The sequence below is a fragment of the Piliocolobus tephrosceles genome, chromosome 15, assembly GCF_002776525.5.
Source record: "Piliocolobus tephrosceles isolate RC106 chromosome 15, ASM277652v3, whole genome shotgun sequence".
Taxonomy (NCBI): Eukaryota; Metazoa; Chordata; class Mammalia; order Primates; family Cercopithecidae; genus Piliocolobus; species Piliocolobus tephrosceles.
This window is the reverse complement of record NC_045448.1, coordinates 1,169,316-1,195,465: the sequence shown is the minus strand read 5'-3', so window position 1 is coordinate 1,195,465 and position 26,150 is coordinate 1,169,316. Positions and strand designations below refer to the sequence as shown.

Here is a 26,150-nt window from a genome sequence, read left to right as displayed (position 1 = left end):
GGCAGAATCATCCTGATCGAGGGCAGAATGGTGAGTTCTTAGAAGAAAATCCAGGCAGAATCATCCTGATCGAGGGCAGAATGGTGAGTTCTTAGATGTGACACCAAAAACACAATCCATAAAAGAAAAACTCAATGAAGTGGACCTCGTTAAAATGAAACTATTGCTCTGGAAATTAGACAGTATGTACTCTTGTTGCTTTGGGAGTCTTCCACATCATTGCCTGTGCCAGTAGCTCATTCTTTCTGTTGATGAATTCCATTCCTTTATATAGATACACACATGTTTTTGATTGATTCCTATGTCAGTGACCATTTGGGTTGTTTTTAATTATTGGTGTTTACAAATGAAGTTGTTATGAGCAGTTTTGCATACATCAGGGTAACGAGAAACTTTCTGGATCTTATAGTGAGTTTGCCTTTACATTTAAGACACTGTCAAGTTGGGTGTGCCATTTTCCACAGCCACGAACAGTGAATGAGACTTCCAGTTTCTTCCCTTCTCCACCAACACTTGGCATCATCAGTCTTTTAAAATGTACTCATTCTAGTATGTGTGCTGTGAGATTTCACTGTTTTAATTTGCACTTCCCTACATGCTAATGATTTTGAGCATATTTTAACATACCTATTTGTCATCTAGAAATCTTTTTTGAAGTGTTTATTCAAGCCTTTTCCCAAATTTCTTATTTTTTTCTTGTCATTGAGCTTTGAGATCATTTTATACATTATAGATAGAAGTCCTTTATCAGTTACATGCCTTGCAAATATTTTCTCCCAGTTTTCGTATCTTCTCTTCATTATCTTAGCAGTATTTTTCAAATAATAGATGCTTTTAATTTCAAGTCTAAATTATCAATTTTCTTTCATGACTTGTGCTTGTGGTTTTGTCTCTGAGAAATATTTGCATAACTGGAGGTCACAAAGACTTTACTCTGTTTACTCTTCTAAAAGTTTCATAGTTTTGCACTTGGTTCTATATTCATTGAGTTTATACTTTATATGTGATATTTATGTAAATAATAAATCAAAGTTTTTTTTTATATATTTGGGCATCCAATTATTCCAGCACAATTTGCTCAGAAGGCTTTCCCTTCTCCACTGAGTTACCTTTGCACGTCTGCCACACACAGCAGCTGTTTCTGGCTGTGCTTGTCTTGATGGTACGGTAGGGGCGGTAAAGGCATTAATGAATCACAGAGCCACCTTGATTTGCTTAAAATTCTGTTGCACGTCACACCAAGCAGCAACTCATGCCAGAATATTAACCTGTGTGTGAACAAGAACAGTCTCTGGAGAATCTTTATACACAAAAAGGAGAAATTATGAGAAAAATTTCCAAAACTTGGAAACAGGCAGAAGAGAAGATTGGTGTTCAGTGAGAGCAGCTCAGACCCTGAGTTTCTGTGGACTGGGTAAGTTTCAGCTCAACAGAGGCAAACATCAACTGGTAGTTAATGCTTGTAGTTTCTATCTGGTGGCATAAACTCAGAGACGCCAGTTTATGAGCCTGTTGGATTTTAAGGAGTGAGTTTTCTATCTAAGCCAGCGATCACACCCTAATAGACCTTTATTCGGTTGCACATGGACAATGAGTTTCTCACATGCTCTTCGGACTGCTTAAATGCCCCACTGCTTTCTTCATTAATAAAGAAGCAAAATAAAACCTTTGAGCACGTGTTCATTTTGCATTTTCCTGAGAGCTATGATGCCATCTTTTAAAGTTCTTTTTAAAATCTAGAGTCGTAGCTATTCCAGGTTAAGAAACTGGTGAAACCAGCAGCGAGAAGGCACATTCATCGGTCTGTTCTGAGGGTGTTCTGCGGACGGCAGGTGGGATTGCTGCGTGTTGCTGCTTAATCTGGTCAAATTGAGTTCAGTGCATGTCCTGGCCAAGTAACTAGCTCCATTATCCCAGCTTTAGTGGCTACATTTCTGAACCTCAGTTTACCTAAAAATTATGACTAAAATATCAAAATTCCCTACAGTACCATGTAGCATGTATTGATGGGACATAAAAAAGAAAAGAAAGAAAAAAATGGAAAACGTAGAACGAAAATACTTATGTCCAAGACCCATCATCACACTTGGGGGCTGCGTGGCCCAGGACACAGGACCAGAGCCCCGGCATCTTCCTGTGGACCTCAGGCCAGGGCTGCAGGACTCGAGTTCCGGCGTCTTCCTGTGGACCTCAGGCCCGGCCCACAGGACCCGAGCTCCGGCATCTTCTTAGGGTAACAGGGATGCTGCTCAGGAACCAGGCTCCTGCCACCCCGACATTGTGAACATGTGCGAAGATGGTTTGCTAACTGTAGCAGAACACACTCATATGTGTTACTACCATGTAAGTGAAGACATTTTGTGAAGTTAAAATGCTTAAACATGAAGGTTGCACCCTTGATGTAATATCTGGTATGATAACAGTTTACAACCTTGTAAGTTTCCTCAGTCCATTCAGAATATCTGCCACAGACCACTACGTTTACATCTTTCTTTCTTTCCTTTGTATTCTTTCTTCATTACAATGGATAAGGCTTAGAAAGTACCTGAAATAATTGATTTGCATCTTTGAAAAATGAAAATGCATATTATTCAAATGCTCTGAATCCATTCAAGGAGGCAATGAGGCAAAAACTGGATGAGATTCAGGCAACAGAAAAGACCTGGGTTAAAGAGACCCCATCTCAATCCCAACGCCAACATTCCCAAGTATCCATACAGATCCGCTGTCCCAGGCCCGGCAAGCAGGTGGACGTGGGAAAGGAAAGACAGCTACAGGGGAGGGCAGTGTAGTAGAAATCTCATCACCCAGACTGATCCCGAAGACTCAGGCAAGGATACGACACCTGGGAACCACAGCAGGCCTCAGACAGAAAATCCCAGCCGCTGCCTGGTTAAACCACTGTGGGACCCTCCTGTGTGTGCCTGACATCTTATGACAATGCCAAGGGGTACTGAGAGAGCATCTTTCCTAAGTTTTTGTTTCTTGTCAGGAAATCATTGCTCATAATAAAATCACAGAAGCAGCAGGCCAACTTCCAAGACTGGTGTAGGTCACCTGCCTAATAAGGCCTTCCTTATTTTATCATAATTAAATTATAGGGCTGGTGAGGACAGCAGAGTTTAAGGCAGGTGGTGCAGTAAATGGAAGACCAAAGGGCAGTTAGGAAGGCAGATGGTGAGGAAACGCAGGCTCCCATCCCGGCACCGCGTCCAAACGGCTGTGTGGTCTTGGGAAGTCCCCTTCGCTTCTCTGGGTTTCAGGGTGGATGAACCAGGCTCCTGGTTTCCATGTTTGCCATCAGTCCATGGAGAAGCAGGAGGGAGCCCATCCACCCAGACAATGGGGAATAAAGCCACACACAGGCCAAGGCCCTGTGGCTGGTGCTGTGCACGTGTCTGGTGAAGATGACCCCATGCACACGTGCTGACAGGTTCGTTATTAAGAGTCTCTCTGTGGTGCTCACGTTACAGAAACAGGTGAAACACGGAGATTGTGTGAAGAAACCAATACCTGAAGCGGGAAGACGGACACAAAGCTGGGTGTGCTCAGAGAAGCGGGTTTCGTGCAGGGCGAGCGGTCCTGGGCCAGCAGGAGCCAGCCGGGCACCAGGCACAGGGAGGGGGTCAGCGATATGGACGGCCGGACTGAGGCCAACAGGGGATCTGGGGTGGCGAGGCTGGGAGGGGACCCACTGCTGGACCCAGTGCCCATCCCACTGGTTTATCAGAAGCAACACTTTTTAATACACACTGAGTGTGTGCTGTGTTTAATTTTCCTTCAAACTTGGAAGCCCGTGATTTCTATTCCTCAGGTTGAATTCTGAAATGCTTCATCTAAGGAAAGCGCTGATTCCATGAATAAAGATGGTAAACCTTCCCACCAAATTCAGCGTTCTCCTTTGCGAGACAGTTTCATGAGCTCACGTTTCTGAAGTTTCCCTAGGTCTGTGTGTGCTACACAGAGGTGCACTGTCACCAGCACTGCGCAGTGGCTCTCCTGTCAGCGGGGTGGTCAGGCACGGTGCTCCGTGGATTTTCCTCTGCAGAGTCCTGACCAGCACGCCCCTGCCTGTCCGCCTCGGGGGACGGGACCTCACGGCTGCACACCAGGCCGTCCTCCTTCCACACAGCTCCTGTGGTTGGCACTTCTCTCTAATGGGTCCGTCTTTCCCTCCTGCTCCATTTCTGGACTTAGGTTTGCTCTCTGGTCTCTGGAGCGACACAGAGGTGCCTCTTGCAAGGAAGGGACAGGTTAAGGCAGGAGCTGCTGCCCTGGAACCCCTCTCCTTTCTCTCATACTGACACGGGGTGTCTCTTCTGATTCCTGGGCTGAGATAACCTGAGGCTTGAGAACAGCCTGGCTTCAAGACAGAGTTAAACTAAATCTTTACAAATGTGCCTGTTTTCCTGATGGGGACATTTCTATCCAAGAGGAGCTCTGGTACCATTAACAAAGAAAAATAGGGTGTTTGAGGGAAGCAGAGAGCGGGGTCAGTCTCTCACTTGTCCATCAGACGGCCCCTGCATGTCACCCCGTGCGGACTGTCCCCCAGACGGCCCCTGCATGTCGCCCCGTACAGATTGTCAGACGGCCCCTGCACGTCACTTGGTGTGGAAGCAGGGCCAGTCTGTGTAAAGGAAAAATGCCCAACACATCTCCCTGACGCAGTGTGGGGAAAACCTTTACACAATTCTCATGTGTGGGTGACGGCCCGGGATGAAGGATCCACACGCAGTGCTGAGGTCCGGCGGATCTCTTCCACACATGCTACTGTGCTGGGGGGAGGAAGGTGAACCTTCACAGACAATGGTTGCCCTCCCTGTACATGATGCTGGCTACAGAGATTTATCCCATTTCTATTTTATGTGGGACCAGTGAAAATGGCCCTATAGGCACTTTGCCATCGGGATGGTGATGCCTCTGAGCATACTATAAACCAACCCTAATCCACAGTAACAATCAGGAGACACGACGGAGGTGGGTGGAAGTGGACCGGTGCTTGGTTTCTTTCCTAGTTAATTCCCTTTGAATCCGTTATGTCATCAAATCGGCACTTAAAAGCATGAAAGGGCCTTCCTGATGAGACATGAGGACAATGGTTTAAAAAGACTGACTTGCCTTGCTGAACCTCCAGCCTCATTCTCAGCCTCATTTCTTCCCACTTAGGGCTAAAGTCTCAATAGTCTAGTAGGTCCTAGTTTACCTCTGGACACTCAGCAATCAAAAAGAAACACGTACTAGGCCTGAGTCCTTTCTTATCCTCTCAGAAAATAAGGCATGGAGGAAAACTTATCTAGTCATGAGAAGGTTCTGAGGCTGTGATGTTTTGTCCAGTCATGAGTCCTTGGGAAGGTTCTATACTGCTTTAAAGCAGGGCTCCCAAGTCCAGCTACACACCGGCGTCCACATCCTGACCCAGCCAGCATGCCTGGGAGTGGGTTCCCCTGATTCAAACGTGCAGCCAGGCACGAGCACCACTGTCAGACCAGCCTTCCCTGTCCGAGTCTCTGCCGTGTGCTGGTCCATGTCCAACAGGGTCACTGAGTGCATCTATGCATTTTCTTAATGAAACACTGAAGGAACAAGAGAAACACCTGGGAGCTCTGTCGAAATTGAAACATAAAACTCTATTTTAGCCATTGGATCCATGATGACACGTTCTACTAGTTTATGGGAATACAGCAAATCTCCATTTATTCAGGTCACCTTCTGCATCCTTCTGGCAGTCTCCTATTGATTACTTTTTGTTCACGTACTGCAGGAGACACTGTTGTCCACCAGTTCTGCACCTGCTGCCTGGGGTGTCCTTTCTACACCTCTTCCCTGGGATGTCCTTTCTGCGCCTGCTGCCTGGGGTGTCCTTTCTACCCCTGTTCCCTGGGGTGTCCTTTCTACACCTGCTGCCTGGGGTGTCCTTTCTACACTCGCTCCCTGGGGTGTCCTTTCTACACCTCTTCCCTGGGATGTCCTTTCTACTAGAATATTTTATATATATATATATACACATATATATATATATATATATATATATATTTATAAAATTTTTTTTTTTTTTTTTTTTTTTTACCAGTACCAGTCTATGGCCTGTTAGGAACTGGGCCTCACAGCAGCAGGTGTGTTAGTGAGCATTACCACCTGACCTCTGCCTCCTGTCAGATGAGCAGAAGTATTAGATTCTCCTAGGAGCAGGAACCCTATTGTGAACTGCACTTGTGAGGGATCTGGGTTGTAAACTCCTTATGAGAACCTAATGCCTGAGGATCTCTCACTGTCTCCCATCCCCCCGAGACGGGACCGTCTAGTTGCAGGAAAACAAACTCAGGGACCTCACTGATTCTGCTTGGTGGGTTGTATAATTATTTCATTATAGATTGCAATGTAATAATAATAGAAATAAAGTGCACAATAAATGTAACGTGTTTGAATCATCCCCAAACCATCCCCCTGACCCTGTCCGTGGAAAAACTGTCATCCACAAAATCCAGTCCCTGGTACCATAAACGTTGGGACCGTTGCTGTAGGGGATGCTGACTTCATTTGCAGTCCCCAGAGTGGGTGCTGGTTTGCAGAAGCCAATCAGCCAATGGCGTTCCCTTGACAAGAAGTCAATCAGCCAATGGCGTTCCCTTGACAAGCAGCCAATCAGCCAATGGCATTCCCTTGACGAGGAGCCAATCATCCAATGGCATTCCCTTTATGAGAAACCAATCAGCCAAAGGCGTTCCCTTGATGAGAAACCAATCGGCCAATGGCATTCCCTTGACGAGGAGCCAATCAGCCAATGGCGTTCCCTTGACGAGTACTTTGGTCTGATGGGCTCATGATCCAGGCTGGCACAGCCAGGCTGACGGGGACATCCTCAGTGGGTTATGCAGGCCATTTTCTGCCTCCCCTGAACACCGACATGAACGCTTGTTGATTCCGCAGGCATCTTATGACCGGGAGGGGAGCCACGCCAAGGCACAATCTAGACCTCAAAGCTCAGCAAGGTGGAGTATGGAAACCTTGTTATGGAAAATAATAGCAACATTCGGTATTGTTTACGGTTGGGTGAGTCAAGAACTTTCTCTTACTTGTAGCCAAAGGCATCCTATCTGATAAGATATTTTACACTTTGTGTTTTTGTGTTGCTATTAGGAAAGATACACATTTTTTATTTTAAATTCTAACAGGACATTGCTGGTATAAACACAAATTTAGATAAATCGATATAAAATGTACAAAAGTCTTGTAAACTGCAGAACAACATGCATATGTGATTCAACTTTTGAATAAAAAGGAAAAAAATACTTGAATATGTGTGAAAACAGTTTGAAGATTATATAACATAATACTGGCATTTGTACCTCAGCTTGGGAGGCAGGGATGGGGAGGTTGGAACACGGAAGGGCTGCTATTCTCTTACACGTGTGTGTGACACTGAATTCTGGAAAACTTGGAACAATATTTGTAATGTAGATATTATGTAAGAGAGTAACCATGTTGTTAAGGCGGTCAAGGACATGCACCAAGCTACTACCCTGATGATGGAGAACTTTTCTGTAAAATGTACTGACCTCACATAGGCACATTCAGAAACGACTGTGAAGAAATGTCATGAGTTTAGATCCAGAGCTTGTGAAGGGTGCGGGGCTTTCCTTTCAGAAATCCTTTTAGGGAAGGAATGAACACGCTGACCAATGTGGGAAAAGTGTTACAATTAGTAAAGAAAAACCAACACGATCAACACTATACATATGTAATTCTTCTGGAGACTTAAAATTGTGAGCCGGGTTGGAATACAATCAAAGTCAGGAAATAGCAGAAAAAAACTAGCAAAACAAGCAAAACAGAGAGAGAAGGTGGAGAAAAGAAATCCATCAGTGCTATTGAATCAAGAACACATTTACAGAGTCTGAAATATGCCAGGGACTGTTCTAGGCACCTTCACACTATTTCATCTCTGTCACATGCGAGGCTGAATGTTTCAGCAGAAAGAACGCGACTCTCAAGACAGCAGTTCTTGAAATCTTGCATAGATTCTGCCATTGTGGTTTAGTCTCTAGGTGACTGAAAAAGCCACATAGCCCTTCTGAACTTTCATTTACCATTTGTAAAATAAAAGGGAAAAGAAAAGAACTGCATCTTAGGCAAATTTAAAAAGTTAAGCGATGTACACGCAATGCATCCAGCCTAGTATAGAGGATTAGGCATTTGACTTAATTCATTCACAGATATTACTAAATGTAATATAATTTTATAAGTACTCCACGATGAGTTATAATACTTAATTTACAGTTTATGTAATGGAGTTTTGGAGAACTGTTTTCTCTAATTCACGAAGAGTGAACGGGTCCATCTGACTAATTTCAAAATGCTTTGTCCTTCCTCTCCAGGACACCATGGGCAGATCTGATAGGAGTCAGGTCACTATGTGGGGTGGAGCCCAAGAAATGCCTGCAGGGGGAATTCCTAACACAGGAGTCCTGAGTGAGGGGTAAACTGTGAATCCAATGCCCTCAGAGGTCCTGCATGACCTTGCCACCCTGCACAAGGAAGCATCCCCCCCGGGCTTCTTTGGGGGCATCCACTTTGCTGAGCTGTGAAGATCCAACAAGTCAGAGTCAGTCATGGGCAGCATGACACGGCCCCAGCAGTTCTTCCCAACAATGGTCATCACGGCCCCCACAGCCCCCCTCTACCCAGTCCTGCAGAAACGTGGATGAATGCCCATGCCCACTTACAGTCTCTGCAGGTGTGCCCGCTTGTTAACACACTCATGGCCTCCATCCCCCACGAAAAGTCATTATCTCAATCCTGGATTATTGTAAACGTTTCCTCTAAAATCCACCTGGGCACACTGCTGCCTGCTGGGTCCTAACCCGAATCTTAGATCTTTCACTCTGCCAAATCGAACATTAGCCTAATTTTTCAATGCTCCCCATTGGGAATGCCTTCTCTTCTCCACTGTGCAAGATACCAATTAATTTTAAAAGACACTAACCACTTCCTCTAGGAAAGACGTCCTGACTATTAAAGTCCAACCCCAGCTCTGACCCCACTCCCACCCTACCCCACACCTTTTTTTTGAGACAGGGTCTCACTCCGTGGCCCAGGCTGTAGTGCAGTGATGCCATCATAGCTCACGGCAGCCTCGAACTCTTGGACTCAAGAGATCCTCCCCACTCAGCCTCCTGAGTAGCTGGAACTACAGGCATGAGCTACCACGCCTGGCTAATATTTTATTATTATTTTTTGGAGAGACAGGGCTTCTAGGTTTCTTGGGCTTGGTTACCCAGACTGGTCTCTAATTCTGAGGCTCAAGGGATCCTCTTGCCTTAGCCTCCTGAAGGGATAGGATTACAGGCATGAACCACCGTGCCCAGCCTTCACCCCCTTTAGTGGAATAAGGACAGTACTGAACATAAGGAAGGACTACTCATAAAGAAGTTCTATTTTTTAGGAATCCTAAGTAAACTTTCACCTTCTAGAATGCTTCAGACATTCATTTCATGACATCTAGGTACTAGATGAGATTACTAACCTTTCACCCTTCCTCCAACACTGTAATTCTATGATTGCTCTTATTCAGGGTATCTTCTCCCGTAACCTGTCACCTTCCCATAGATGAGTCTGAATGGCCACCATGACTCTGCTCAGCCAGGCACAGGCCCTGGGGCACTAGAGGGCGTGGGGCAGTCCGTGCACACACATGCGAATGGAGAATTCTCTCTACTTCTCTGGTATTTATGTTGAAAGCAAAATGATTACTGCTATCATCTAAAGAAAACAAGCAGAAAGTTCACTTTGTCCCAGAAATGCTCTTTCACTTTGCCTTTTAATGACTTGAACCTTCAGTACTGATGGTTTCTAAGTGGTTAAATGCCACTATACTTTTGAGTAAGTCCCTGAGATGAGGGATCCTATGTTTAGTAATTTTCTATCCAGTATATAATGTTCTATAATGGTTAATGAATTGGATGCGTCAAATATAAAGGTTATTTTAAGCATCAGGAAGCATCAGGAATCAACCACAATTCCAATTTAGGAGGCCCAATTTGAGGGGAAAATCACAGTGGCCTGGGATAAATGAGAATAAATGTTGGCATCGGTTTCTATGAACATCTGGGTGTGACTTCATTCTGTGAACAAACAGATCTCAGTGTGCATTAGTTACAGGCACGCCAAGGAGCCTTGATACATTTTGACACGCTGATGAAAGATAAATAACACAGAATATTTTCACATTCAAAGTGTATATATATGTGTATATTTAAATGAAGTAGCCATCTTTAGTTACTAAGTTCACACTCAGCATTCTCTGCGCTCAGCCAGGCGGGAGCCCTGGACTTTGCAGTGAAGTCAGAGCTTCTCTGTGATGCACTGCCTCATTTATCTCCTGTTCCTGTCACTCTTCATTCCTGCAGCGTGTATCCTTCCTGAAGGCTCACCCCACTATTTAGGATAATGAGGATCATAATGCATTCTTCCTTATCCCTTCATATGATATACATTCAAATTTGTGATTGATGTATTTGCTGTTGTCAGGAAGAGAAAAGCAATTCAGACATACAAGCTATTTTATATGCACCTTTGGACCATTAAGTTTGAGAGGAAGAACCATTAAAGTGCCTTAAAATATTACAAACATCCAAGTAACTGCACAACATATTATACTCATTTGTAAGGTAGGTGTTCCGTCTCCTGGAGCACAGGCTAAAGTGTCATCACTCATCAGGTCATCACTCATCAGGAATTTGAGCACCATGTCGGTGGAGTCCCTGCCTGGGAAGGAATGCACCACCTTTCCTCACATTCAGTGTAGAGACACAGACACAAAATCCTCTCCTCCCCTTCCCTTTCACCTTCCACTACCGCTCATGTTATCCACGGAGCGCACGACTCCGTGTGAACGATCATTTCCACACAGTGGCTCAGGTGAAAAATTCCCACCTTCTGAAGATGCCTCTTTTCCCCCAATAAATCACTACGTATACTGCAGTGCTATGTCTCAGACACCCGAGCAGGTGTAGGTGAGAAGAGTGTGAGTTGCTCACTTACCCCAGTTCTCTGAACTTCCATGAACGTGGCTCTTTGGAAGGACTTCTCCCACACGGCCAGCTCGCTGCCAAGCTCCACATTGAAAACATGGCTCTTCCCATGGCCGGCCACGACGCTGAAGCAATAGGGCCTCTGGTCCTCAAACTCAAAATCTTGAAGACCCAGATACAAGTTTGCTTGCAACCAGCAGTCCTCTGCGAGCCAGAACTGAAAAACAGAGCATGGATTGGAAACGTGCGGCGCTAGAAGGCCATTGCCGGGCTGAGGGCCCTGGCGAGGGGAGAAGGCAGCGTCTGCGTGATCTGGGAAACGGTCTCCTGGGTGCAGACAAGGAGGCAAATTCGGAGCAATGAGCCTCTCATGCACAGCTGGTCCACAGACAAGTATCTGTAAATAAATTATGTCAAACGCCTGATTCTCTGTAAGTGCCTTTCCCTTAAAATACTGGTCACCACACACTTCCCTGTTTTACTGTGAAGAGAAGGATGAGGCTGGGTGTGGCAGCTCAAGCCTGTAATCCTGGCACTTTGGGAGACTGAGGTGGGTGGATTGCTTGAGCCCAGGAGTCTGAGACCAGCCTAGGCAACATGGCAAGACCTTGTCTTTACAAAAATCAATGAATAAATAAAATACAACAAATTAGCCAGGTGTGGCAGCACACGCTTTTAGTTCTAGCTATTTGGGAGGCTGAGGTAATAGGACTGCTTGAGCCCAGAAGCCTGAGGTTACAGAAAGCCAAGATCACACCACTGTACTCCAGCCTGGGTGACAGAGGGAAACCCTGTCTCAAAAAAGAAAGAAAAAAAGATAAAGATGAAAGTCTTGAGACACTGATGCTTGTGTTCATCATAAAACCAAAAAACACTGGAACCACCACCGCCACTCTAACTAAGCGCGTCCCCTGCGCCTCCGAGCCTCTGCAGAATTACTGGCTCCTCATCTCCCCGCGGGTTCACTGTCCTGAGATTAAGGACGAGTGCCCAGAACGCCTCTGAAGCAAGACCAGCCACCCGACCACCCAGGAGCTCATTCCTCAACCCAAAGGCCTGACAAAGGGAATGATGTTCCATTTCTGGTCAATCATTTAACCTGGAGATGTGAGTTACCTACAGCACGTCTATTAATCACAGGTTTTACTCTGTGACCACCAAGGCGACTCCAATGCTGCCAGCCTGTGCTGCATGGAGCAGCCTGGGGTGCTCCCCACTTCTTTCCCCCATCTGCAAGGTCGCACCCCACTTCGAGATTCATTTTCTCAAGGGCAGGAGAGAAAGACTGGGGGTCCCAGTTGTCACAGTTACTAGGTCAACAGCATGGAGGTGCGTGGTGAACACACACTCAATACCTGGCTGGCATCTCTCGTCTGTCTCTGTCTCTGTCTGTCTCTGTCTCTCTCTCGTTCTGTCTCCATTTCTCTCTCTGTCGGTGTCTCTCTTTGTGTCTCTCTCTTTCTCTCCATTTCTGTCTTTCTGTTATTTTTCTATTTTATGTCTGTTTCTCTGTCTCTCTCTATCCCTCTCTCTGTCTCTGGACCCATCTCAGTTCTCAGCTCACCCATTCATTTACTGGCCATCAGATCCACCCTGAAGAACCCCCACCAGACACCTTCCTGGGACGCTGCACGCCAACATCAATTTCACTGCACCAGTCTCTCCCCAGTGAAGGGAACAAGGGGAGACACCTGGGCTGGGGTTTCCAAAGTCCTGAATGAGAATGTGGTGTTTACCCACAGCCCTGCATATGGCAGCAGAAAGGAAGGGGAGCTGCCCACCTGCTGGGTCTTCCCATCATGATTCTGAGATATCTCCATTCACTTGTGTGATATCTCCATGCACCAGCTAAGCTGGCTACTCCCCACTCACACTTATGCTCAAGGTCCAGTCCCAAAATCCACATGAACTCAGCAGTTGGCCAAATAGTTTTACTTCAAATATGCTGACACATGCACTCTAGGCACAGGTTTGAGGTAAAAGCTACGACTGGTATGTCTCAGGTGGGCCTCCTGGCCTCTCCGGGGGGATGCCCTGGCTCTCCTGGCCCCTCAGATAGCACTGCAGGATGATCCTCTGGTCATGGAGAGCATTGCACATTTATCCCTGTGCATCATCCAGACACCAAATGCCTTGTGGTACATGCATGTCAGAACATGTGTGCATGCATGTGTGCACATGAGAATGTGTGTGTGCACACACGAACATGCGTATGTGTGGAAATGTAAGTGCACAGGAATGTGTGTGTACGTGAATGGGTGTGGTATGCATACATTGCTAACCCTAAATGAGCCTTGAGTACAGAAACTGCACTTTAATTCTGGGACCCTCTGGATCCTCTCCTTTAGCTGGGATACCTGGAACCTATAGGGTTACACGTCACAAACCAAGAACACCATGTTCATCATTGACCTTCTGGTGCAGAACGTATCTCTTTATCCACTGAACTTAAATGTCAAAAAACTGATAAAGAAAAACTTTTGGAAGGTATTTATGTGGGAATGCACATTCCCCACTGAATGGCTCATGACAGTTGGGCCTTGAACAATCCAGGAGTTAGAGGTGCCAACTCTCACGCAGTTGAAGATTCACACATAACTTTTGACTCCTCTGAAACTTAGCTACTAGTAGTCTATTGTTGATCAGGAGCTTTACTAGTAACATGAACAGTCAATTAACACACATTCTGCATGTTATACGTATAATATACTACATTCTTAGAATAAAATAAGTGAAGCCAGGCACAGAGGCTTACACCTGTAATCACAACTGATTGGGAGGCTGAGGCGGGGGCATCACGGGAACCCAGGAATTTGAGACCAGCCTGGATGACATAGCAAGCTCCTATCTCTAAATAAATAAATGAATTAAGCAAGTAAGCTAGAGAATAGAGGATGTTATTGAGAAAATCACAGGGAAGAGAAGATATACTTAGAGCACTGCACTGTATTTATTGACACCATAAGTTTACATCATCTGTTTATAAGATGAATGGTCTGAAATGGTGGCAACCACAGCTGCAGACCTCAATCTGTGGTGCACAGCAAAAATCTGGTAATGCTGTGACATTCCTGCTTCTTGGAGGCACTTGCATCACCCCTCGTGGCACTTCTGTGGGTCCTGGGGTGTTATTCAAGGTTTACGTTACCGGACTCAACACGAAGGAGGGAAGGTACACAAGAACCCCGAGAGATCACTCGTTACCATGCTCTGCAATTTACTGGAGAGACAAATTGCTTCCACAGGGATGATTAAGACATTTTACTCAGAAACCCAACACTTGAGCTCACTGCAACAGCAGCAGGAGGTGGCTACAAAAATTATCATCACAGTACACTATGTGCGACAGTTAACCATGGGCAGGAAAGATTTAATGCTGCGTCTTTACCTTTGTCTACGTTCCTCTCCACTGCAGATGGTGCCAAATAGATCGCTTTATATTTTACAGGCGTAAATGATGAAACAGACCAGTATCTACATATATTGTATGAATTCACGACATCTCTAACTTTTTCTTAATGTTTTGATATTTCTAAGCTACATAGTTTGTCTTAAGAGGTTTCTAAAATTGTTAAATTGTTTTCAAAAAATTTTCCAACACACTTATAGAAAACAATTGGCATCTAAGTGGGCCCACGCAGTGGAAGCTCGTGTTGCTCAAAGGTCACCTGTGTTTCTTTCCTGTCACTTGCTATATTTGGGCAGCTGTGTATCATAATAGAACACCAGGTTTTGGAGTCAGATAAGATTTGAGGCCTTTCTTTGCCCAGTATTAGCTGTTTGACCTTGAGCGATTCACTCTCTCAGAGCCTCCACTTTTGAGCTGTGAAATGGAATCATGATAAAAATGTTGTCATAACTTCACATGACAGAGCGGCCAGCGTGCAGGCTCACATCCTGGATTCACATGAGTTCACTGCCTGTTTTCACAAAGAAACACAACCTAAGGCAATGCCGAGCCAGGCCATACATGTCGACTTGATGCCTGCTTTGCAGCTCCCTGGCCTCCTGGCAGGGTCAGCTCGGACAATATTCAGAACAGCATTTCCAGCCACCTCCATGACTGAAGAAAGCCTAACCCCACCTAGGACTGCACGACACCATCTTATTATGTTCCCTTTCCTGAAGAAACAAAAAGCGTTGTATTTTAAAATTACATATTTTTTTCTATTTATATTTATTGTGAAACAATTATAGCAACAATAAAGGGAATTTAAAAGATAAATTTATTACTGTGTTTTGTCATCTGATTTTTAAAAATGTCAATAATTACTAATATGCCCTTAATAATAGGACAATAATTATTAATATTCTCTTTCATGCAATGTGAATTTGTATATATAATTGCATAAATGTATAATACAATTACTTAAAATATGTTATGATTTAAAAATATTTTTCAATGGTCTTTTGATTATTCTTCAAATATCATTAATTTAAGGAATATCCTTAAACGTTCTCATGCATACAGCTCTTTGATTCCTCTGAACTCAGTATGGTAATGGACTCTTCTTTAGATTTGATTCTGAGGAGTAAGACTGCGTGATCAAGCAAGGGATTGTTTTTCCACTGTTCAGCCTCACAAAGAATGTGCTGTAAGTTCTACGTGAGGAAAATTAATGACTCATATGTAGCTCATTTCCCCAGATAGTTCCTGTAGCTCCTTTAAAAACAATCACTCAGCCCTTGTGGATTGCAGTGTGTTGATATGACTGGAAACCCTGAGCACTGAAGTCCAAGGTCTGCGGCTTGCCGTCAACACTCAGTCAGCGACTGGCCAGGCCATCGGGTTTCCTCGTCTGGACTGAGCCTCCGGGTTTCCTCGTCTGGACTGAGACTTCCAGTTACCTATTCTGGACTGAGCCTTTGGGTTACCTGGTCTGGACTGAACCTTTGGGTTTCCTTGTCTGGACTGAGCCTCCAGGTTTCCTCGTCTGGACTAAGCCTTCTGGTTACCTCGTCTGGACTGAGCCTTTGGGTTTCCTTGTCTGGACTGAGCCTTGGCCGGGCTTCTTCCTGCCTCTGGGACCTGGAACACCCTATCCTTAGAGCATGTGCTTTAATAAGTGTATTATTGTATGTTCTTTCTCTGCCATTTGATACCTAAATCTTTCTAAAAGTCTCTTGCTGGCTGTACAACCCAGGACTGTCTTTCTCAAAGAGCTGAGAGCTGTCCCTTTAAAATGTGATCACTGGGAAGATGGCATCATCTCCCGTCCCTGTGGAAGGATGGAGCCCAGCCTTGGTGGGTGCCTGGCTCTAAGCTGTGCAACCATCTCCTACCATGAAGATGGGAGCAGCTCTCTCTTTCTTTGCAGGAAGCCAATTAACAGACACTGATGGCCCCAATCTCCTTTCCAGCCCAACTTGTAGAAAGCCTCTCATCCTTTGTTTCAGTGGAGTTGGGTTTAATCTCTCTCTCCTATCCTAATATACTTGAAAAAGGTCTTCTTGCCTTCTTCGCCTTTAACTTTGGTGCAATTTTGTCCTGACATGGCTTTAGGAATTCTTCCTTTCAGTGTTGATATTATCCAAACAGGACTACCCTGAAGATCCCTGGAGAACACGTTCTAGAACTCTTAGTGCCCACTCGTGACAGACTCCTGGGACACCACTGCTTCTAGCACGTCGAATAGAGAGGGATTCAGGATGAGCTTTGTAGCCAGGTGAGTCTGGTCCCCATCCCTGCCTCTGCTTGGCTTCTGGAAGGTCCTCGTCCACTTCCTGCTTCTGAGTTCTTAGCTACAAAACAGAGTTCTCCTTAGGTGGGAGAATTAACTCAGGGACATAGCTAACTACTAGGGAAGCACTCAATAAAGACAGCTGTCATTACTAAGATCCTCTGCCAAACATATGACAACATGGACTTTTCCTGAAAATTTTAATGGGGTATCTTTAGGTTGAGAGGACGGACCCATGCATTTCACACAGGACGCTCCATAGCGTCCAGAGTGCTTTTCTGCCATGCTGCACGAAAGCTGTTTATCATTTCACTCACGACTGCAATCAGAGCTGATTGATGCAATTTCCTCATCTATTTCATGATGAGTGTTGAAATATAGACTATATAATTTTAAGAGCTGGGAAAAGTAATTTTTAGAGCGGAGAAGGTATCAGAGAAAAAACAAAATCACAACTTCAGAATTTGATTTCTGGTCTAAATATTAATGAGTATACTTTGAAATGGTAATTATGGCTATTTAAAGAATCTACATGAAAAAGTATCAGTTCTTATGATACTCACATATTTATTTACATTTCTGAAAATGAATTGAATGCGTTTACTTTTAAATTTATGTATGCTAACCGATAAACATCCGCAATTGAACGTGTGTAAAAGCAGGCAATACAATTTTGTAAGATTGCTATTTTAAGACTTCCAAATAGGACATTCAATTCATATAATTTAATCTCTTTTTAAAAAATATTGAATGCTATAGATTATTATTTACCCCATTTTTAGTTTAATACCTTTGCTATAGCCATTCTACTGGCTAATTTCATGATTTCATAAACACTTCATATAATATTTATTGGTTAATTTTTTTTTACAATCTTCCTGGGAAAATGAGATGGCTCTATAGCTTGCTAATGAACCACATATATAAGATACAGTAATCTCTCAAAGACACCCAGTACCTAAAGAACATCTCAGGTGCATGGAAGGGGAATCCTCTGAAACAAGAGGGCGAGGAAGTGAAAACGTGTTGATGAGGAGCCCATGCAAAGGAAACAAAAAGGCAAAGAATCCTTCTGCGAATTCCTCTGTGGAACTGTGATCAATAAACGACCTGCGTATCATCTACGACCAAGAGGCTCACGTTAACACAAGGCTTCCTTTTTATCGTTTTCAAAATAATGCATTCCTGTCACAGATAATTTAGAAAACAAAATAATTTTTAAAATGAAAGCAACAATAGCTAGAAAAGCCATCACTGAGAGAAAACCACAGTTAATATTTTATTCTATTTTCTTCCATTTTTTAATGAATATGCCTAGCACACAAATGTTCACTTTCTGATCAATGATTGTTTATTACAACCTGTAATTAGGAGTCTTAATTTAAATACATCCAGCCCTTTCCTTCATCTCCTTCATTACCATATTCAACAAAAATAGGAACAATGCAGAAAAATGTTGCCCAAATAAATTTTTCAAAAATGAGAAATAAATGTATTTAACATTTGATAACATTATTATGGAAATGTATTTCCCTTTCACATGTTTCCATTAAAGGCAGTCTGAAATTCCAGATTTAAATTTAAAACAAAGCAACTACAGATAGAGAATACTATTTTTGAGGACATTTTCAATTTAAGAAAACAAACCAAACTTTGAGAAATAAATCTTTATCTTCTAACTTTAGACTGATAACTCTTTAAGGCCAAATTCTCAGACTAAAAGGTGTGTTTTTTAAACTTTCACTTAATATGCCTATTTGTCTTTGTTTTGTGTACTCCTACATGAGAACGACACAGGTGGGTTGTTTACGTGATGCACTGAGTCACATACTAGGACACGGTGGCATCCAGCCACGGTGAGCACATCGTCGCCTGGCTGTGGAGACACTTCTGTGGTCAGGTGGGTGGGGGCCCGGGTAGGGCCCCGCTGCACCTCCAGGCTCCGGGCAGCACCACCAGTGAGGTGTGCCTCCTGGAGGAAGGTTCAGTCCCTACCTACCCTATAGGAACCATGAGCAGCAAACTGGCCAGATCCTGGGCAAATTTGTATCTGATTTGTTGAAAACAATTTCAACAACAGCAGCAGCAGCAACAGAACCTAAAGTTCTTGGAATAAATTATTGTAAGTGGACGTCCTAAAACACATCTCTCCCCCAAAACACACACAAACACCACATACCACATACACACAGACACACCGTCATCCATTCATCCTGCCTGGATGAGCAACAGGGTGACAGCTGGAACCGCACCAGGAATGGGGGATGGGTCCAGATCGTCCATTCAAATTTTGCTATTTCAACGGACCATGCGGAACAAACAGACCTCTCGTTCTGCAAGCCCAAAGGGCATCTTACTGTATGAAAGCGTCTAAAGTGCAAAAGATCCCTACCTTGTGAACTTTAAACAGCACCTCACAGAGGTGGTAGGTCCTTTCTGCTCGCACCCAGTCGAATGTGCTCACCTGCAAGAAACAGAAAACGTTCCATGAAAAGCAGCATGCTACTTTTAGTTGAAAATTTTAAAAATTTACAATAGTGTGACTGCATGTGTGTCTACCTCAATTAAATCCTAAGTCCCCATTAGTATAAATTGGTCACAATAAACTTTACGTACTGCTGAGTTTTGATGAGTCGCCACATCCTCATCTCTGTCAGTTTGTGGCAAATGTAATAGCTCCATTACTGACAGGAAAATGTCTATCTCCTTTATCTTATCTTAGATAGACAAGATTGATATCTATGATATCTTGTCTATCACAGGCAATTGGGCATTATTTTTGAAAATCATTTAGGATTCCTTTTAAATTAGGGATTAATTTCAGGTAACATTTAATGCATGTGAAAGTGAATGAGTTTATATATTTACTGGAGCAGAAAAATGGACAGAAAATTTTGGGTAGACGGTCTTTTGCTTTTTAGAAATAAACTTAGTTCTATTTCAGAAGTGAATGAAAAACTTACTAACCAATTTAATCAAATACATTTTTCATTGGTCTGACCTGTTGTAGTTCACAACTATTTTAACAATAATAATGACCAAACTAATCTCACTTTTGAATAATGCTCCACAGTTTACAATTCAAGTTCAGATACATAATCTCTAAGTTAAATTATTTCATGCAGAAAAATCTAAAATATTCAACAGTGAGTGTAACAAATCTGATGTTTTTTATTGTTGACCCTGCACTTTTTCCTTCAGCCAGTAAAAATAATCCAAAGTGCACTGAATTATGTCCTTGAAACTCTGAAATTGTCTTGGCTTTAATTAATTGGTGACTTTCTGGTAATCCTTGCACCAAATAAAATTCTCAAGACATTTTTAAAGTCATCACAAGTGAAATGTAAAATATTACACAAATAGTTTGCCATTTAATATTTAATTGCCCTAGAGTCAGCTCATTGCAATTGTGATTTCGGCAATAAAACACTAAGTAAAGGGAACAATTTGAAAGTGAGAATGGCCAATTAGAATATGAACTTTAAGATTCCTTTTGGATCTAGTATTCAGGTCATAAGTTACATCTTGAATTTGCTAGAGAGAGTTTCAGGTGCTTATTTCAGAGTTTAAAAGCCAGAAACTCCAGGACCCCTTCTCTTGAGAGCTGGGGAGCCATGCTGATGGATGCCTGAAATAAAACATCACCCTGAATTCCACAGCAGTGCCCACTGATCCCTCAACACTGCACCTGCGTCTCCCTTCCCTCACCTGTTCCCACCCTGGCCAGTGTTTTATGCCTAATGTCACAGCTCAGGTGCTGGTTCTATTACTGGAAAATACAGGATTATGGATCCACCATTTTTAACTTTCCCAGTTAGGACAATGCTGCTTATTTTTGGAGGCTGTAAATATAAAGAGGAAAAAAACCACTAAACACCCTATTCAGAGACATCTTCCCAAGTTTACTTGTTGCTGTAAATATACCTTATACATATTCATGGTTTTATACTTTTCAAAACATAGTTTGTAATATCAGCATTTTCCCATGTCATTAAATGTTATTCAGAAATACAACTATAACTACTGCTTAGAATTTCCGCGTAGAGTTACGGTTTTCATAAGCTTTATCTTTGTGACGGACATTGCAGATTGCTTTTAGGTTTCACCATTGTCACGGTGCTGTGATTAATATACGTGGTCACTGTATTAGATTATGTCACATTGAATATATTTTCCATACTAGTCTGTGATCAACATGTGGCAGAACAGCAGGGATTTGAGTCCTGTTCTAAGACAAAGCCTGGAGGAGGCTGTGCTCTTTGCTGTGTCCGCAGAAGGCAGGTCTAGTCTCTCCCTCCTTCCGCTGCATCCATCAGCCGTTTATTAAGCCCCTTTCTGTTCGTCCCTGTGGCGTCTGCTGTTCTTGCCGTAGTCCTGCCTTCCTCCTGCTCTTTTACTCCTCCTGCCAGTGGCCGTGTCTCCCCTGGGGGATCCCTTCTCCGCTCCCAGAGCTATGACCTTGCCCCAGCCCAGGGAGGCGAGGCGCAGTCCACACACAATTCAGGCCAGAATTCTCACCGTCTTCACCACCATAATTGATCCAGGGAAGAGAATGTGCCTCGATCGGAGACACAGGTAAGAAGGTGCTTGGGCTTCCGATGGAACCATTTCTATCGCGGACGTGAAGAAAATGCTGCCACCCTGAGAGCCGTGGGAAGTCCCCTTGAGCCACGTGGATGCTATGAGTGTGGAAGTATCTATACTAGCTCCTGGCTGTGATAATGCACCACAGGACAAGTGTTAGGAACAGGGGAGGTGGGGGAGGTGAGGGGCACAGGCTACTCTTTACCTTCCACTCAGTTTTCTGTAAATCTAAAATCGCCCAAAACACAAGTCTATTGATTTTTTTTTAAAAAGCGAGTCTTTCTCATCATTGTTCTTTCCCTGCTTACCTGAACCTCATGGCTTCTTAAGGACTCAGCTCAGATCCAGCCCTGAGGCCTTTCCTGACAGCCCTGGCAGGTCTCTCTCCCCTCTTCCAAGTCCCAGCGGCCCTGCCATCCGCTCCACCCTGCTGACCCACAGCCGAGGTGCCTTCATGTGTGTGATCCTTTCTGCAGAGCACCCTCCGCCTGGCCCCAGCTTTCCACAGATATCCTTCCTCTCCCTACGTGGCTGTGATGTGAACACTTCTCTAATTTAGTGAAAGTGCAGGCATCAGGTTCCTCTGAGTTTCCGCCAGAAAAAAATTATCACCAAAAAATTCACCATGTCCTTTAGGGCTCTTCTCACTTTTTATGTCACTAGTTATAGTTCTAGAAAATATCTAGGCTACAACAATTCAATGCTGAACATGACTATGTAACAGAAGGGGATTATTTAAGATAAAACCATTTCCAAGGTACCCAAGAAGAGCATCTCGTGCGTTGGTTAGGTTCTGCGTAGCTTGTAGTTCAGATAGGAGGTAGGCTGCTGTAACAAACGTGAAAAAACTTGGCTAAATTGAGCTTAATGTTAGGAAAGCTAGTAAAAGCCCTCTGTACACATATACAAATGTGTGTGCGTGTGTGTGTGTGTGTATACAGTCATGCACACATCATAACACTTCAGGCAACAAATGACTGCATAGACCACGGTGGCCCCATAGGTTCTAATGAAGCATATACAGAAATCCGGTCGATGGAATTTGATACTGGCCTTGCAGATCGACTAGAGGAAGGGAATCATAGTCAGTAATGGTGCTGGAGCATTTGGTTTTCTACATGTAAAAATACATAAATAAAAATATACAGATCATCCAGGTTTCTGTAAGTACACCCTATGATGTTTGCACAATGACAAAATTGCCCAACTGTGCATTTTCTGGAATATATACCTGTCCTTAAGCAATGCGTGGCTATACATACATATGTGTATTAATACATGTAGAGATATATATATATATAGCTTTGTGTATTATATAAGCACACACACATTTACATGAATGTAAAGCTCAAAATTCAAGGTGTGCGTAGCCCACAATGCAGTGACAATACTGAAAGCCTGGAGTATTGTTCTGAAGCAGGGCACACCTGTGTTTGTGCCATGCCTGAGTGTGGCCAGGCGTCACCTGCCGATGCAGATTCCTGCACCCCATCCAAGCGGTTCAGATTTAGCAAGTTTGGAGTGAGGCTCAGAGATCCCGATTTTTTATTTTTAAGCAATTTACTGTTGATGTATCCATGACTCCCAAAGTGCAGCATGGCCAGCAACAGCCTTGGCATCTCTGGGTCCCTGTTGGTGATGTTAAGTCTCAGGTCCGCGCAGACCTGCCGTATCAGAGCCTGTGTTTTTAGGAAGTATTCCCAGGTGATTCGTAGGAACACTGGTGTTCTTGATGTTTTATGAGGGGAGCCTGACGTGTGGTCTTGTGGGAAAACAACCTGAGGATAAGAAGCCTGACACCTTTTAAAAGGAAAGGAAGGCCGAGGGTGGCATGGAAGCAGCTGCTGTGAATTGCAAAGCAGAGGCATGTTCAATCACCGCTCGTCGGAAAAACGAATTCCTGACTTGGTAAACGACTGGCTCCACACCACGGCTTCCCGAAATCCGGACTCCACGCCACGGTGCCCTGAAATCCAGACTTAGTTTTCTAAGTATCTGGCCACATTTGGCTTCAAATGGAGCAGAAATTGTAGATTACAAGATGCTATATCTTGGTACCTTTGACTATTATTGTAGAACAATGAACATGTGTCCCCAGAACAATGTAGTTTGCTCCATCTACGAATCTTCAATTGAATTATTTTTTCCAAGTAATATTTTTAATGATAGACTATACCTATGTAATACTCTTAAAATTGTGAATATTCCTTGCATATGGACAGGCAGTTGCTATATCATTGATATATTAATTCCATACAATTCTGTAAAATTGACTTTATAACTTAATTTAACACATTTTAATGTTTGAAAACAGGAATAACTGAAACATCTTTCAGATTCCAATGTACAAATCAGAAATAAATACTCTGGCTAACGAAGGAGAGTAGGGTGTGAGAGAAAGAGTCGAGAGTCCCGGCTTTAATCCTAGCTCTTCCCGCATCTCCTGGTGCATGGGAAAGACAGAGATTAGGGATCCACCAGAGTGGGCTGGGCCCTCCTTAGGGAACAACTGAGCTGTGAAACATGGATCTGCTTTTTCCACTCCGATTCCTCCTTTCCATTCTTCTATCCCGTTTCCCTTCTGCTACGGTTGGAGTCTGTGACTCCGCCCAAATCTCATGTCAAATTATCATCCTCACTGTTGGAGGTGGAGCCTGGTGGGAGATGACTGGATCGTGGGGGTGGATTTGGTCTTTGGTGCTGTTCTCGTGACAGAGTTCTCATGAGATCTGATTGTTTAAAAGTGTGGCATCTCCTCCTGCTCCCTCTCTTCCTCCTTCTCTGGCCGTGTAAGACATACCTACTTCCCCTGTGCCTTCTGCCACAATTGTAAGTTTCCTGAGGCCTCCCCAGACATGCTTCCTGTACAGCCTGTGGAACTGTGGGTCAATTAAACCTCTTTTCTTTATAAACTACCCAGTATCAGGCATTTCTTTAGAGCAATGTGAATGCAGACTAATACACCTTCTTTTCTCTTTTCTCCTTCAATATTCTTCCTCTTCCTCATCTTGAACGAGCTCAAAAGCCATCGTTTAAAGAAGGACTTTATCTTTTAGTTTTCCCCGAGTTGTCATGATAATCTTTGGGTCCTTGTAAGATTCACTGAAATTTTCTGACGTAGACTGCCGAGATTCGAGGCTCCGTGAATATTTCTACATTATCGCATAGTGAGGGCCTTGGAATGAAGGACGATGGTGCAGTGACCCGGCCATGGGAGTTGGCAATAGTGAGTCATTCAGGGACATTTCACACGGATGGCCCCTGAAGCCTTTGATCTATATTCCAAAGTGTGACGGAAGAGAGATGGCATTAGTAAGGGGGAGTCTCTCCTTCTGTGGGGAGGAGGGTGGGTGGGTGCTGAGCATCCTATACAGGCTCCGAGAGTCACAGCCCTGGGTGCTTCTCCCGTGGCTGAAACCTCTGCGTGCACAGAACTCAGGCGGGGATGGGGAACCGGCATTGAGACGTTCTGTGAGTAATTAACAACCTGTCTCTGATCCAAAAACCTCATGTTTCATGTCAGGATAAAATAAATTTATAATATCGATATTAAAACCTTAACGTAAGGTTGTTTGAGATTTGGCCAAAGTAAGACTGCTACTGGCAAATTGCTACCAGTGCGAGGATATAAAGTGTCAGGCCAGAAAAAATATTAATACATTATAAATATTTAGATGTAAATTCATTCACCATATTGTGTGTATTGATTTTGCAATGAGAAGTTGCTGAATATTAACAGATAATTTTGTCTGTTAGATTCAAATGCTTTTAGGGCTTTTTTTTTTTTTTTTAAATGGAGTTTCATTCTTGTTCTCCAGGCTGGAGTGAGAATATGGAGGGTTGATTTCTCCTTGATAGTCTCATTAGAGAGGATCTGATGACCTTGGCAAGACACTCAGCCTACCACCAAGCATTAACAGGCCCCAGTACTTATTTTATCGATGATTCAACCAGTAACCAGGCAGCACCTTCCCTATGTCAGAGCTGATGCTGGACATGGTGCAGGCAGCAGGAGCCCAGCACGGGCAGCTCCCAGGTCCATGGAAACCAAGTTGCATTACCAGTGTTTTATCAAGAGAGAAAACTTCCACACCAGCCATCCTTTGTATGGTATTTATAATGTATTAATCATCCTTTCTTAATCTCCCTAAAACCCTCTCAGGTAGGCATTTATAGTCCTCATTCTCATCTTACAGGTGACATTTAGTACTGACAGTTGGAGGCCATCAGAAATTTATCAACTACATGAAGTCATCAGGAAGTATACAGATGAAACAAGTCAAATCAATCTAACTTTTGGATGGAATATTCATAAAAACCTGCACCTTTTTCTCTCTCCACTGCATTACTGGTATTAATTACCACTGAAAAAATACAGATTATCCAGATTCAGAAGAAATGAGTGGCTTCTTTATCCCAGATCATCAAGGATCCAGTTGGATGAACTCAAGGGTCCTGCGGCTTCACAGCATGGGGAGCTCTCTGCGTACTGGGCACCTCCAGAGTTTCTACAGCCACCCCGTCCTACGGCCACCCCGTCCTACGGCCACCCGGTCCTACGGCCACCCAGTTCTATGGCTACCCAGTTCTTGTCTCTGAACTCAAGACTGGTGGATCTAACTCTACTCAAAAACCTCCCTTTGGAAATCTTTAAACATTTCAAACTTACAAAGATCCAGCACTCACCAATGAGTGTATCCCACAGCTCCCATCTCAGCAAACGGCAGCATCACTGCCGGATGGAGTCCCTTCTCTCACATCCACACGCCATGGCCTGGGTGTGTGTGCACGGTGTGCGTGTGTGATGTGTGCATGAGTGGTGTGCAGATGTGGTGCGTGTGTGGTGTGTGTG

At 43.8% G+C, this 26,150-nt stretch overlaps 1 protein-coding gene across 1 annotated transcript in view; it reads right to left on the bottom strand.

Annotated features, from left to right (window-relative positions):
* SNTG2 (syntrophin gamma 2) overlaps positions 1-26,150 on the bottom strand; it is a 374,015-nt gene that overhangs the window by 60,337 nt on the left and 287,528 nt on the right. The window contains exons 13-14 of the mRNA XM_023192643.1: positions 19,107-19,178; positions 11,044-11,250 (exon numbers count right to left, since the gene is read on the bottom strand). Coding sequence (XP_023048411.1) covers positions 11,044-11,250; positions 19,107-19,178 — 279 coding nt within the window. The remainder of the gene's footprint in view (positions 1-11,043; positions 11,251-19,106; positions 19,179-26,150) is intronic.